The sequence below is a fragment of the Pteropus medius genome, unplaced genomic scaffold, assembly GCF_902729225.1.
Source record: "Pteropus medius unplaced genomic scaffold, Ma_sr-lr_union100, whole genome shotgun sequence".
NCBI classification, from domain to species: Eukaryota; Metazoa; Chordata; class Mammalia; order Chiroptera; family Pteropodidae; genus Pteropus; species Pteropus medius.
The window spans coordinates 17,601,516-17,614,295 of record NW_024349803.1 but is presented as its reverse complement, the minus strand read 5'-3'; the positions used below and the strand labels follow the sequence as shown (position 1 = coordinate 17,614,295).

Genomic DNA, 12,780 nt, shown 5'->3' with positions numbered 1-12,780 from the left:
AGCTTGCCCAGCGGGTGTGCCCAGTCTGGCCAAGGAGACACAAATGGATTCTTGGGTACTCCTACACACATATAGAAAACAATGTTTAAAACCACTGCTGGAGGCTGGGGCTGATCAAAGAATGTGCCACTTTCTGGAGCGTGCTTCTCCCTGTATGTTCGAGGCAAAGCCACTGAGACTCCTGGTTACTAAATTATGAAATAAATTACATGCCAACTTAGATAGCTTTTATTCTTTTTGCTAGAAGGTCTCAAATGTATATTATTTCTAAAGGAGCTGCAATTCTACAAACTACACAGCTGGATTCTCACAGACCCAGTATGTAACCCGGATGTTGGTCCTAACTCCACAACTAATGGGCTGGGAGCCAGTCCCTGAGCCGCCAGTTTGCAGAACGAGCCCTGTGCCCCATCCATACTCTTTGATTCCATGAAGCAAATGATTCAATGACTGGGTAACAAATCTTTCACAAGTTGGTTTGTCTTTGTCAGCTGATCATTAAAAAGAATTTCTAATGACATATCACGGTAATTTTTGGCGTATTAACTTGGACGGAGTTCAAATGACTGAATGACAGTACTCTAATAATAAACTCCTTCCACTGCCATTTACTTACTAGATGAATAAGATTTTTTAGCATTTATATGTATAAAAACAGAAAATGGAATAGAGTTGTTACTAAATACTGTCTTGTTCCAGAATTAAATATAACAGAATGAGCTAACTGAAGAAAAAGCATTAAGATAAAATGCATTGAAAAATGCATTTCCACTAAAATTTTACTAGATAAAATAATTATTTATGAAAACTTAGAATAAATTGAGGACACTGTGTTTATTAAGAATCGTAATGAAAACTTAATCTGAGCTATATGAATACAGGAAACTTTTACAAATTACTTTTAATTTGTATATACATTTTTGCTGGTAAGTTATATGATAGGGTGGGTAATCAAAAAAATTTTTCCAAGCAATTCATTAAATTAGGATATAATTTAGCCTGACTACGGAATAGAAACTCAATTTCAAAGAAAAAAAAACAATAATGTAAAATTTCAGACTTAGGAATTTGTTCACGTATTTTTAAATGAATGTAAGGTAGCAAAGCAGTTCGATACTGTTAAAAGGACACAAGAGTTTGATTTCTAAATGTCACCATTTTCAGTACGGGCATGCCTCATTTCATTGCAGCTCGCTTTACTGTGCTTTACAGAGGTTGCGTTTTTTACAAACTGAAGGCAAGACCCTCCACCAGCAAAGAGACCTCAACTCACTTTATTGAGATAGTTACTTTGCTACAGTTGTCTAGAACTGAAGCTGCGGTACCTGCAAGGTATGCCTGTACGTCCGAACTTCTATCCTTTAAATCAATTTAAACTTACAATTCGGTACATAAACTCAACTCCATAATGTGTCAGAGAGTACAGGTGCTTCAAAATTCTTTTAGGAGGTATATGTGACAAGTGAAATGTTTGGACCTCTGTGATTGCTAAAGAGTATCTATTCAGAGTACAGTATCTTTCTGATGTTTTATTATTTTGTTAATATCCACCAGCTTACTTACTCTGAACGAGACAGAAAATATAAGTCTATCTTGTTCATCAAAGAATGAGGCAGTTGATAAAATTATGTAAACTAATATTAAAACTATACAAATAAAATGTCTACAGAAAACATATAAAAATACCCAAGGTCAAGATCAGAAGAAATCAGAGTATTCATCTATTGGTGTCAGGGCCTTGAGGTTTAAATCAGAGGAAACTAGAAGCGAAAAAGGAAACCTGGTCAGTTATGTTCTCCTGAGTATCCACGAGGAGAAAACTCTTCAGTCCCTCCAGGGAAGCTAAGCTTTTCTTATTTCTTTACTTATTTCTTTATGATTTCTTTATGACATTGGCACTTATTTCTTTGTGATTTTGTTCTCAGAATGGCTTCATGTGGTATATAGGAAAACAACTTTGTAAACTTCTATTATGTTCACATATTACTGCAGAAGGAAAGAAGTTACTCACCTTGTGGATATAAATATTTCTTCCCTTAGAGAATAAAAAAAGATCGACAAGAACTTGAATTACAAAATAGTACACTTACTCTGCTTTCATTTTCAGCATTTCTTCAACTAATTTATTCTATAAGATTTAAAAAAAAAAAGAGAGAGAAAGATGTCTTAAGTTCTTAACATTGCTTAAAAAAGAAAAAGATCAAAAGTAACCAGTTCACTCACCCTCATGGTAATAAAATCACTTAAACCAACATCCTTTTCCACAATCCCAGCTACATACACATAAAGAGGGTACCTATTTACAAGACTTCATGCCATCTAAGTTAGGGGTCCCCAACTCTCAAGCTGTGGACCCAGTCTGTGGCCTGTTAGGAACTGGGCTGCACAGCGAGAGGTGAGTGGCAGGCCAGAGAGCAACGCTTCATCTGGACTTGCAGCCGCTCCCCAGCGCTAGCATCACCACCTCAGCTCCACCTCAGATCATCAGGCATTAGATTCTCATAGGAGCACCGGTCCCTGGTGCCACAAAGGTTGGGGAACCACTGCTCTAAGTCCTCAAATAGGGACTTGATCCTTGCTTCTAAATGGACAACCGTGTGGGATGCTGAGCAGCAGGCTTACTATTTAGGCATTAAGACAAATTCACTCTTAATTCTCAGCTGTGTTTAGATACTAATGGCAAATATCTAACTTAACAGTGGAAATAGAGACAGAAATTTTGATGGTAAATGGTTTCCAAAACATATAACCATAAATAATAACTATAAAAGCACTTCTCAGACAAGAACAAACTATTATGTAAAAAAAAAAATCATACTTTAGCAAGTCTTTCCTTGATAATTTCTTCTTGTTCATTCTTCAGCTGTTGATTGTCTGGATGATTCTGTTCACTGCATAGGAAGGGAGGATAGGGAAACACCGTCAAGTATAGTCAAGTATCGATTTCATATCTATTATCTGCACCAATGCCAAGCTGTGCAAAGAAAAGCCAACTCAATGGTGAAGTCACGTCAGCACTCTTGATCAATGTGGTCGACGTATGGGCATGAAATAAGGCATATTCCCAGAATTCAGGATTCATCCTACACAAAGGTGAGGTGAGCAAAACTGGGAAATCTAATAAAGGCTGGTTGAAAGTAAAATAAAGTAGAAACTTAGTAAAGAGTGATGCCATCTGAAGATGAAAAGTGAGCAAAAGGGGGCTGAGAGAAAGGGCAGTCCAGGAGCCTGGTACGAATGTGACCAGTTGGGAGGGGGCATCTTTAGGGGAAGGGATGGTTCCTCAGCTCGGCCTGGCCTGTAGATCCCCCAACACCCACTTTGTTTGGATTTCATAGTCAGCTGGCAATTTTCTGATGACCAAGTACAATGATACCAGGTAGGGGATTCCTTAAGCACCACACAGGAATCTCTTCATGGAAAAGGACTGTTCATCCACATACAGAGATCACATTCTGGGCCGTATATCAGTATCACGTGAAGTGAATTTGATTAATGTGAGTCTATCTTTGCGGCCTGACCAGTCAGGATAATAAGCTGAGTTTCCATGGGCAGCCCCTGGACCAGGGAGACACCCGCCTAGCAGAACCTGCTTGAATGCTGGAGACTTTTCTAGAAATCTGTCTCTCACCAGTGAGTAAAAGATCGTTTTCAGAAGGAGAATGGAAGCTAGAGTAGTTTCTTAATCTGGCAGCCTAGACGAATGGCAATGAGACCTCAGTGAGGAAAGCACTGAAATCAGTAGGGAAGATGTGTCTGTGTCCTCTAATCCAGTGGTGAGCAAACTTTCTCTGTCAAGAACCAGACAGAAAGTGCTTTAGCCTTTGGGAGCCATATGGTCTTCATTGCAGCTCTTCAGGTTGGTGGCTGAAAAGCAGCCACAGCAATATTTAAATGCAAGAACATGACCATGCTTCAGTAACACTTCTTCACCCACCTGGCTGTGGGCTAGGTTTGACTCTGCTATAGTTCTCTCCAACCCTAATCTTCCACGAAGAAATTTCTGTATGACTTTTCATATAAAGAACATGAGGAATGAAATATAGTATTTTTAATTGTGGTTTTATAAATGATCTGGAATGAAATATAGTATTTTTAATTGTGGTTTTATAAATGATCTGGAAACAGTCTATTTTCCATGCTCAAACTACCTTTTGATAAAATACGGTATACCGAGTACAACACTTTTTTTTACTATGACTGGACGTGGGGGTGGAGCATATGGAAACTTGGTAAGCAGACTGTGGACTATCTGCATCAGAATCATCCAGAAGGGAAAGTGAAAGCCCCAGAAGAGGATGCTACTGAAATGAGCATCTCCAATGCTGACTAAAACCTGAAGAGAACCCTTCGGAAATACAGTCATGCACCGCTTAATGACAGGGATATGTTCTAAGAAATGAGTCATTATGCAATTCTGTCACTGTGCAAAAAAAAAAAAAAAAAGATCGAAAGTAACCAGTCCCATCAGAGTGCACACAGCCTGCTCCACACCGAGGCTGTGGCAGAGCCTCTTTCCCCTGGGCTACAAGCCTGTCCAGCATGTGACTGCAAAAAACACGAGAGTAAATCAAGCACACAAGAATGATGCAATCAAGACACTATAAACATGAGCTGTATGAGGCCGCTGCCGGCGTAACACAGCATCCGTTTCACGGCAAACGTTTTTTAAGTAAGTAGAAAGAGTACACTCTAAAAGAACATTAAAAAGTCTAACGTAATACATACACCAGTACCATGGTCATTTATCGTCACTAGCAAGTATCATGCACCGTACGTGACGGTCTGGGCCACCTCCCTACGACCAGCAGCGCAGCGGGTTCTTAGCCAGCATCGTCACACACACGTGGGTAACGCACTGCACTCCCACGTGACAACGGCTGGGACGGCACTCGCGCTGCTTATGCGGTCCGGTCTGCCGTGTGCGGTCTGACGCTGACCAGAGCGTCGTCATGCAGCGCACGACCCCAGGTTGTCACTGTTACCACCCTCAAATATCTGTCGTCTCACTTAGGCTGTGGACACTGACATCTCAGGGCTGCTTCTGGACAGGAATGGGGAGCTGCAAGGTGGGACAGCGCCTGTCCAAGACCTTCTGACAACACAGGAAGAGCAGATGCCCCCAGTCGGGAAAGCTGAATTCAGAGACTCCTCTGATTCACTTTAGCTTGCTGCATAATGTTACAGGCCACCCTCATCGCCAGTCTCTCACCCAGACGGCTGACAGGCCGGATCATGCTTCTCCTTTGTACACTTACTGACTGCCATTTGCTGAGTGACTGCCGTCTGCCAGCGTTGTAAGCAGCACTTTACACACGTCATGTCTGGTCTTTAGAACACTTGGAAGAGAGCTGTCATTTTCTTCATTTTATTGCTAAGGAAACTGAGGCACTAAGAGGTTAAAAATGTGTCCAAAGTCACACGACTTTAGAGTGTCAGAGACAGGGGATAGCCTAGGTGTACTTGCCGCTGTCACTATGCTGTGCCGTGGGCTGATACAACCCAAATACTGCCTTAGCTGAAGCCCACACACACACACACACACACCAAGCCCGAGGGAAGGCTGCTCTGGGAAAGTCCTGCCCGGAAGCCTTCCCTGGACCACGAGTCATGAAGCAAAACCAATCAGTAGGAAATTCTCCCTTTTTCTGTAGGATCTCTTCAACCTTATCTTGTTGACCGATTTGCTCCCTTTCTTCTTTTTAAGTAGAAGTAGACAGTTTGGTTCAAGTACTTCACATGTCTGAAATTCATTTCAATAGCTCTACAATAATGCAAAGTTTAACAGAGTGGGCAGGATCACAAATGCCATACTCTTCCACTCCGTAACAAGCAACACCCTCATCAGATGTGATTCGAAAGCAACCGATGGAAACCAGTATGGAGTCCAGCCTTGTGCACTGAGCTCCGCCCAGGCGAGCCCAGCGTGAGCCCAGAGTGGACCCAGAGTGGGTGGCTCTTTCTTACCTGCTGTCCTTTTGTCTTTTAAAATCATCCAGTTGACCCTGCAGGAGCCAGTTTTTCTCTCTTAACTCCTCAGCTTCCAGGCGTAGGTTTTCCATTTCATTCAACTGCTCCTAAAAACATATCAAATCACATTTTTTTTTTCCCAGAAAACGCATGATGGTAGTTGTTATTTTGCTCCCCAAGACCACGACTGAGACAGATATTCCTCTTTTAAGCTCCCCCTCTGCACAGAACACTGCACTGGATAACGCTGGATAAAAAGTCAACTATGACAAGTCATTCTCATACCCACAGTGCCTTAAACATAGACTCTTATCAGTATCATATAATTCATCGAAATTCCTTCATGAGAAAGATGACAAAAAGTCTCTACTCTGATAAATGTTCTATTTGATTCTATTTAGTAGATTCTAATTTATATACTAACTGGATTCTAACTTGAAATCATGAGTATAACCATCTTGAAGAAACAACTACTTGTCTGCAGGCAGTGTCCTTTTTCACTTACTTCTACTTGTCTACTGTTTGATTTCTTCTAACCTGACTCCATTTCTTCTAAGTACCAAGATCATGTCAATCTGGATAATGGCCCCAGTCTGAGACAGCAGCACACTGAGGGCTGCCCTAAATAAAAAGGGCAAGAATGATCCCTTCCACGAGAAACAAAGCTTAAGAGAGACACTACATATACTTCATGCCACTTGGTCACAGCAAGCTAGTTTGGTTCCTAAACAAAAACTGACTGAAAAGCAATAACCTTACAGGCTAAATGCTACCTTCTTGGAGTGTCACACCCACTTACCCCCCAACACACACCTACTTACTCATCACCTACCCAGGCATTCCTCCACACACCTCCCACCCCTCAATGGCACGCAAAAGCACTCTCCCCTCACACAAATACCATACCCCCAAGGACCTGGGTCACACTATAAGAACACTTGAAAGAATGGCAAACAAGAGAAAAGTATTTTTAACTATCATAGAAACAAATCTAAAACATAAAGAATGCCTCCAAATCATTGAAAGTCCAACGATAGAAAAATGAGTGAAGATCATAGTTCATAAAAATAGAAAAACACAAGATGCTCAATCTTAATCCTAATAAGAAAAATATAAACTTAAAACTACAATGAGATAACATGCTTTAGCTATTAAATTGGCAAAGATCTAAAAGTTAGACTACACGATGATGAGAGGAGATGGTACAGCCATCTGACTCCATTTCTTTACAGCCATCATTATTGCAGAAATGTTACACAAAAATCAGACCGGCGAGAAACCAAGCAGCACTCGGAGAGCTGGAGAATTCAGGTTTATTACACTGATGGTCCCAGAAGAGCTAGTGTTCTGAAGATCTGGGCCCTGAGCTCAGGGGCAACTTTGCTTTTATAGGGCTTAGCTGGCATGGGCCAATTGGTTAATTTGTCCTCAGCCGGTTACAAAGTGCGCGAGTTGCTATGGGTTGCAGGCAGTTATATTTGTTATTTAGACAGAACAAGCAAAAGAGAGGATGAATCTTTAGTTAATTTCAAGGTCACCATGCCCTACAGCCTATGAGGCAAGCATATTTACAGAAGCAGAACAAAGAGCTGATTATAAGGTTAGCCTTTTAAGTGAAAATTCCTCTTTGCCATCATACAAAAATCTAAGGGGCAGAGAGACGATCACAGACCGTTACATAGGCACTGAAAAGCTCTAAAAAGACAAAGAAACTGGCTACACGGGGAGCCTCCAGGGACTGCAGACCAGGCAGCCTGGGGTCAGGGCTGAGAGGAATACTTTGCTCTGTCCACTCTTAGTTCTGTCTGTGCCTTCTGAATTTTGTATCCTCAGGAACCATAAAAGATACTACTTATTTTTAAAACATTCAATTTATTGAAAAAAATTACCCAGTTACCTTCATTCTGAAGATCTCAGCATTTTTGACTTCTCTATCTTCATTCAGCTTTGTTACGAGGTATTGCAAAGAAATCTTAGAGGCTCGTCCATCTTCTATCTCTTGTTCTTGTGATTCCAAGAGTTTTGCCAAATGTGTTTGAAAATGAGGTGGTGTTTTAGGACTCTAAAGTAAAATCAAATTCATCCAAATACCTGATTAAGTGAATGTTATAAAGATAAGAATGTATATGCCAAGCATATAAAAAATATTCAGGATGTTTAGCTTGTTATTCTTTTGTCCAAGTAAAACATAAAACACTGATACCTTTTAATCAAGTAAAAAGCAAAAAATTGTGTTAGTAAAAATCTTTTTCTATAAAAAAGACAAAATTACAGTCTTAGTAATTTTCACACCTTTGTCACTCACAAAACTGTTTATTCCTCCTGAAACGCACATTTTTCTGAAAAGTACCTGGGGATACTTGGCAGCAGAATCCATCACATGCTCGAGTTGCCTCATTTTGAAGTTATATTCATTCTTTTTCTGTTCTACTTCCTCTTTCTTTTGGTTTAGCTGGGAAAATCAACAGATATAAAGTTACAAGTTAGAAAATAATATGGGGCACATGGTCCAAATTAGAATAGCCACTCTTCCCCAGGTATGCGAAAATAGGCTTTTTACATTTTTCGATTTGATTAATAATTTGAAAAGTAGTAAGATATTTTTAAAAAACAAACAACAAAAAAACCCAGAAATTTTTAAAATAACTAATTGAAAAATCTGGAGCTGCTACTATATCCCTCATCTCTTTTTCTCACCAATTTATTTACACTTTTCAAAAACAACTTGTTTTTAAGCTTCATGAATGATCAAAGGGTCATTTGAGGAAAAATGCCAAATACAAAACAAGAGCAGCTAAAGAGAGGATGAAAATCAGCGGTAACCTTACCACGGTGGTTAGAACCTGCTGGCACGCGTCAGGGGTCGAGGGTGGGCAGGCAGAGAGCCAAGCAAGTCTGAAGCCACGGGAGCAGCCAGGTCGGAAAGAGCCCACGGAGCAGCTGCCCGCCTACCTAAGTGCCCCGTTAGCAGACCTTTCTGTATGTAGAGAATCAGCGGAGGTGGGGCCCTCAGCCGCCATGCCGCCCTCCTCCGCACCCCCATCCTGCGTGGCAGCGCCCCCTGCGTCTCACCTGGTGCTGAAGCTCCTGGATGAGGGCCTCCTTCCGGGTCAGCTCCTCCTGGGCAGACTGCAGGAGCCCCGAGTGCTTTTTCGCGGCCTCGGTGAGCATGTTCAGCTGCTCCGTAGCATGAGTCAGGTCCTCACAGAGCATGTCCCTCTGTTAGGAGACCGTCCCCACAAAAGAAGAAATTCTTAATCGTGGTATGCCAATAAGGATTTGTATGCAAATCATGACTATGGGATTTTTAGAAGATTACAAAAATTTTAAACGAGAATTTTTTTTCTTTTTTTTACTTGTGTGTGGTGATCCAGTCTAGGACAAACCGAGCAGTTAATATTAGTGAACAGGCCTAGAGATGAATGTTACAGTAAATTCATATGGGTGTCCAGTTGAGGTTTTACTGAACTCTACTTCCCCTTTCCCCTCACGCCCAAGACCCCAAAGCTGAGCTGTCTTTCCTCAGGAGCACTGAGGTATGAGTCTCTAGCATGCCTGTCGCCTCACCAATTGACTCTAGCCCTGTATACACTGGAAGGTACCTAACTGTATAGATGAGTATTCCTCGGCTAGCAGGGGAGGGGCTGGGCAGTTCGTCTGGCTGTGATGCAGTCATAGGACATCAAAGCTTTAGGGAAGTGACTTGATGGAAAGTGGCAGAGAGAATTATAAGTCCTGCAGTTTGCAAATGTAATTTGTACATATGCAGTGTATATGATCCCTATCAAATTAGAGCAGAATCTGCTTGCCCTAACCTTCCAAATGTGCATGTATAAATATATATATAATAATGTATATAATTATATATACGATACATACAATATTACATATATATCATAGATACAATAATAACATGTAGGTGTATATATACTTGATATATCACAAATATTTTTCCACATGTTCACTCTTTTAATATATTTTCACTGGGTAGGCTCTATTTCATCTTATGGATGAACTACAACTTAATCCAACACTAAATATTTGGGTTGGTTTGAATTTTTCACTATTATATGTATTTTATTCTCGTATCCATACTATTACTTTAGGTTAAAATTTTAAATGTGCAAACTCAAAGCATACGCAAACATTTTAAAGCCATGTGTTACCAGACCACCTCCCCAAAGGCTAACCTTAAACTTCACCAGAGGTATGAGTAATCACCCTCCTCTGTACATCTTCCTCGAGCCCTAACAGTTACCAGTTGTAAGATCAAAAGGTAGTTCTTATTTACATTTCTTTGATTTCAGAGGTTTCTGGGCCACTATACAGTCCCCACAGTCTCCTTAGGGGAACTAGTCATGCACCTTCTATGTCCATTTTCCACGAGGAATGTCTGTCATTTCTTGAGTCTTGTGACTCAAAAGAGCTCCGCTGTGTATTCGGGCAATGGTCCCTTTGTCATCAGTTGTAAATATTTCCCCCTAGTCTATTGTTAGTCTTAATTTTAATATTGTATAATCTTCCCTTATGGTTTCTGACCTTGGTATCAAGGTTTTTTGCAAAGGGCCACTTTATCTCAAGACTAAATATGTATTCGTACTTTCTAATACTTCCATGATTTCATTTATACAGAACTCTAATCCATCTAGAACTATTTTTTGGTTTTAGTGAAACTCTAACCATATCCTTTCAAATTTGTCAGTTTGGAAACACATTTATTGAATCAATCCGTCCTCTCTTCACTGCTGTGAAATCCCCGGTTTCCCAGGATACCGATGCCTTTGTGTTCTCCGCGCTCTATCCGTGGATGTTCAGCGCTGGAGCAGGGACCTCTGCCTACGGCGGAATTGTTGCCTCTTCTTTGAGACGTGACAAGTGAGGCACAGAGAGAAGTGGAACTTTTACAAGATCACACAGGCAGATTTCAGACTCCTGGGCAGTCCAGCCCCTGGATTGTGCCCTTCCACTCTGACCGCTTCCTCCCATCACGGCGTGCATCCAACTAGACCAAATGCTGTCAACTGTTCTGAGAGACACTTCTCAATTCCGTCTCACCCCACAGCGCCACCAGCACTTCCTGGTTCAGACCTTATTGCCTTCTCCTGGGGCCTGGAGTCTGTGCAGTCCGGGTTTCCTCAGAGGTACAGCTGATGCCCTTCCACCAAGCAGACGCAGCTCGTGCTCCTCAAGATGGTCACAGCTAATTGTTCCCCTTGCAGGGGATGCTCAACAAACATTCATAGCTGCCAAGCTTCCCTCCCTATCAAAGTCTTGTACAACTACTATCTCCTCTGGGAAGCTCTCTGGAATTCTCCAAGCATAGTTACTCCCCTCTCTCCCTTCTCTGTGCTCCCAGGTCATTTAGTACATGATCCATCGATCTCTTACACTAGACTGCATGCTTTGAGGTGAGCAACAGTGTTTCGATCATTCTTCCATTCTCAACTGCCAAGCCAGGCAACAGCATGTATGGTAGGTAGGTTCAATAAATATTTGAATTTGTTTCATGTGTAGCATAGTTTAGCAAGAAAACCTTATTTCTAAAGGAAGTGCAGAGAAGTATATACACAGTGGGTTACCATCTGTGAAAAAAAGAAAGCTAAATGTATATAGGATTTACCTAAAATATTTCTGGAAGGATACACAAGAGGGAATGTACATGGCTTTATACATTTTGAATTGTGAACCATGTGACAGTATTGCCTAATTTTTAAAAAGATAAATTTACATCAATAACAAAAAAATTAAAACTTGCTTTAGCTAAAACAGGCAACCTTGAGGTTGACCTGTTGGCCAGCCCTTTCTTTGCTCCCTGCTGCTACCACTACATCCAAGTGCATGGTCTGCTCTGCACTCTGCACCCCCTTCGGAAGAGGGTCAGCTACAGGACCCTGCCGAGCTGTGAGCACAAACAAGTGAAAATAAATCAACCGAATAAAATACAACAATGTTATTGTTATCTATTAATTGTCTAACTACCATGGAGAAAATGTCTAATTACGACTTATTCCTTTAAAAAACCCTCTATTTATTAAGAACCTCCATACACACACACACATATTGACAAGTAATAGAGCAAAAAAAGAGTCATGAGGTGGTGACCATTACCTCTATGTCTTCGGAGAGTATTCTCAGTCTAAGAGTTTCTTTCAGATCCAGAATCTCCACTTCCTGTCTCTTGATCAACACTTGGCTCTCTTCTTTATCAACCAAAGCAGAGTTGTATTTGCACTGCAGAAAAAAAGTTACAAAACAAGAGCCATCTGCTTTATTGCCTGTATTTTTATTTTGATTTATTATTTTTTTTTTAGGCAAGGCAACCCTTGGGTGATCTCACAGATTGCAAGGACCTTGTCAGCTTACAATCCCTTATTTATTTATTTATTTATTTGTTTATTTATTTATTTATTTATTTTATGCCTATAACACCTGGTCTTCCAAGGTGGTCTCCCATCCCAGTACTAACCAGGCCCAACCCTGCTTAGCTTTCGAGATCAGACGGGATCGGGCTTGTTCAGGGTAGCATGGCCGTAGACTATTACCTGTATTTTTAGATTAAAATAACGATGAGTCTGAGTTCCAAAGTGATATCCAGATTAACACAAATTAATTTGATAACTACTTGTTGAATGAAGGTATAGAAGAATAAATGCATGAATGGCAAAAAGGAGTGGAAAAGTCCCACGGGTATCAGTGAAAAAATATCTGTTTTTGCCATCTTTATCAGCAGACTGCCTTCAGAAATAAAGGTGGAGTACAGCGAGCTCCCATTGGAGCAGAGCGAGGGACCTAGACAGAAATCTTCACTTT

At 40.9% G+C, this 12,780-nt stretch overlaps 1 protein-coding gene and 1 pseudogene across 1 annotated transcript in view; both read right to left on the bottom strand.

Moving 5' to 3' along the window:
- The window catches only part of KIF15 (kinesin family member 15), a 51,736-nt gene that overhangs the window by 2,462 nt on the left and 36,494 nt on the right, over window positions 1-12,780 (bottom strand). The window contains exons 26-32 of the mRNA XM_039837491.1: window positions 12,079-12,201; window positions 9,043-9,189; window positions 8,321-8,422; window positions 7,868-8,032; window positions 5,968-6,077; window positions 2,819-2,891; window positions 2,091-2,128 (exon numbers count right to left, since the gene is read on the bottom strand). Coding sequence (XP_039693425.1) covers window positions 2,091-2,128; window positions 2,819-2,891; window positions 5,968-6,077; window positions 7,868-8,032; window positions 8,321-8,422; window positions 9,043-9,189; window positions 12,079-12,201 — 758 coding nt within the window. The remainder of the gene's footprint in view (window positions 1-2,090; window positions 2,129-2,818; window positions 2,892-5,967; window positions 6,078-7,867; window positions 8,033-8,320; window positions 8,423-9,042; window positions 9,190-12,078; window positions 12,202-12,780) is intronic.
- Window positions 12,388-12,506, bottom strand: LOC120582666 (uncharacterized; annotated as a pseudogene).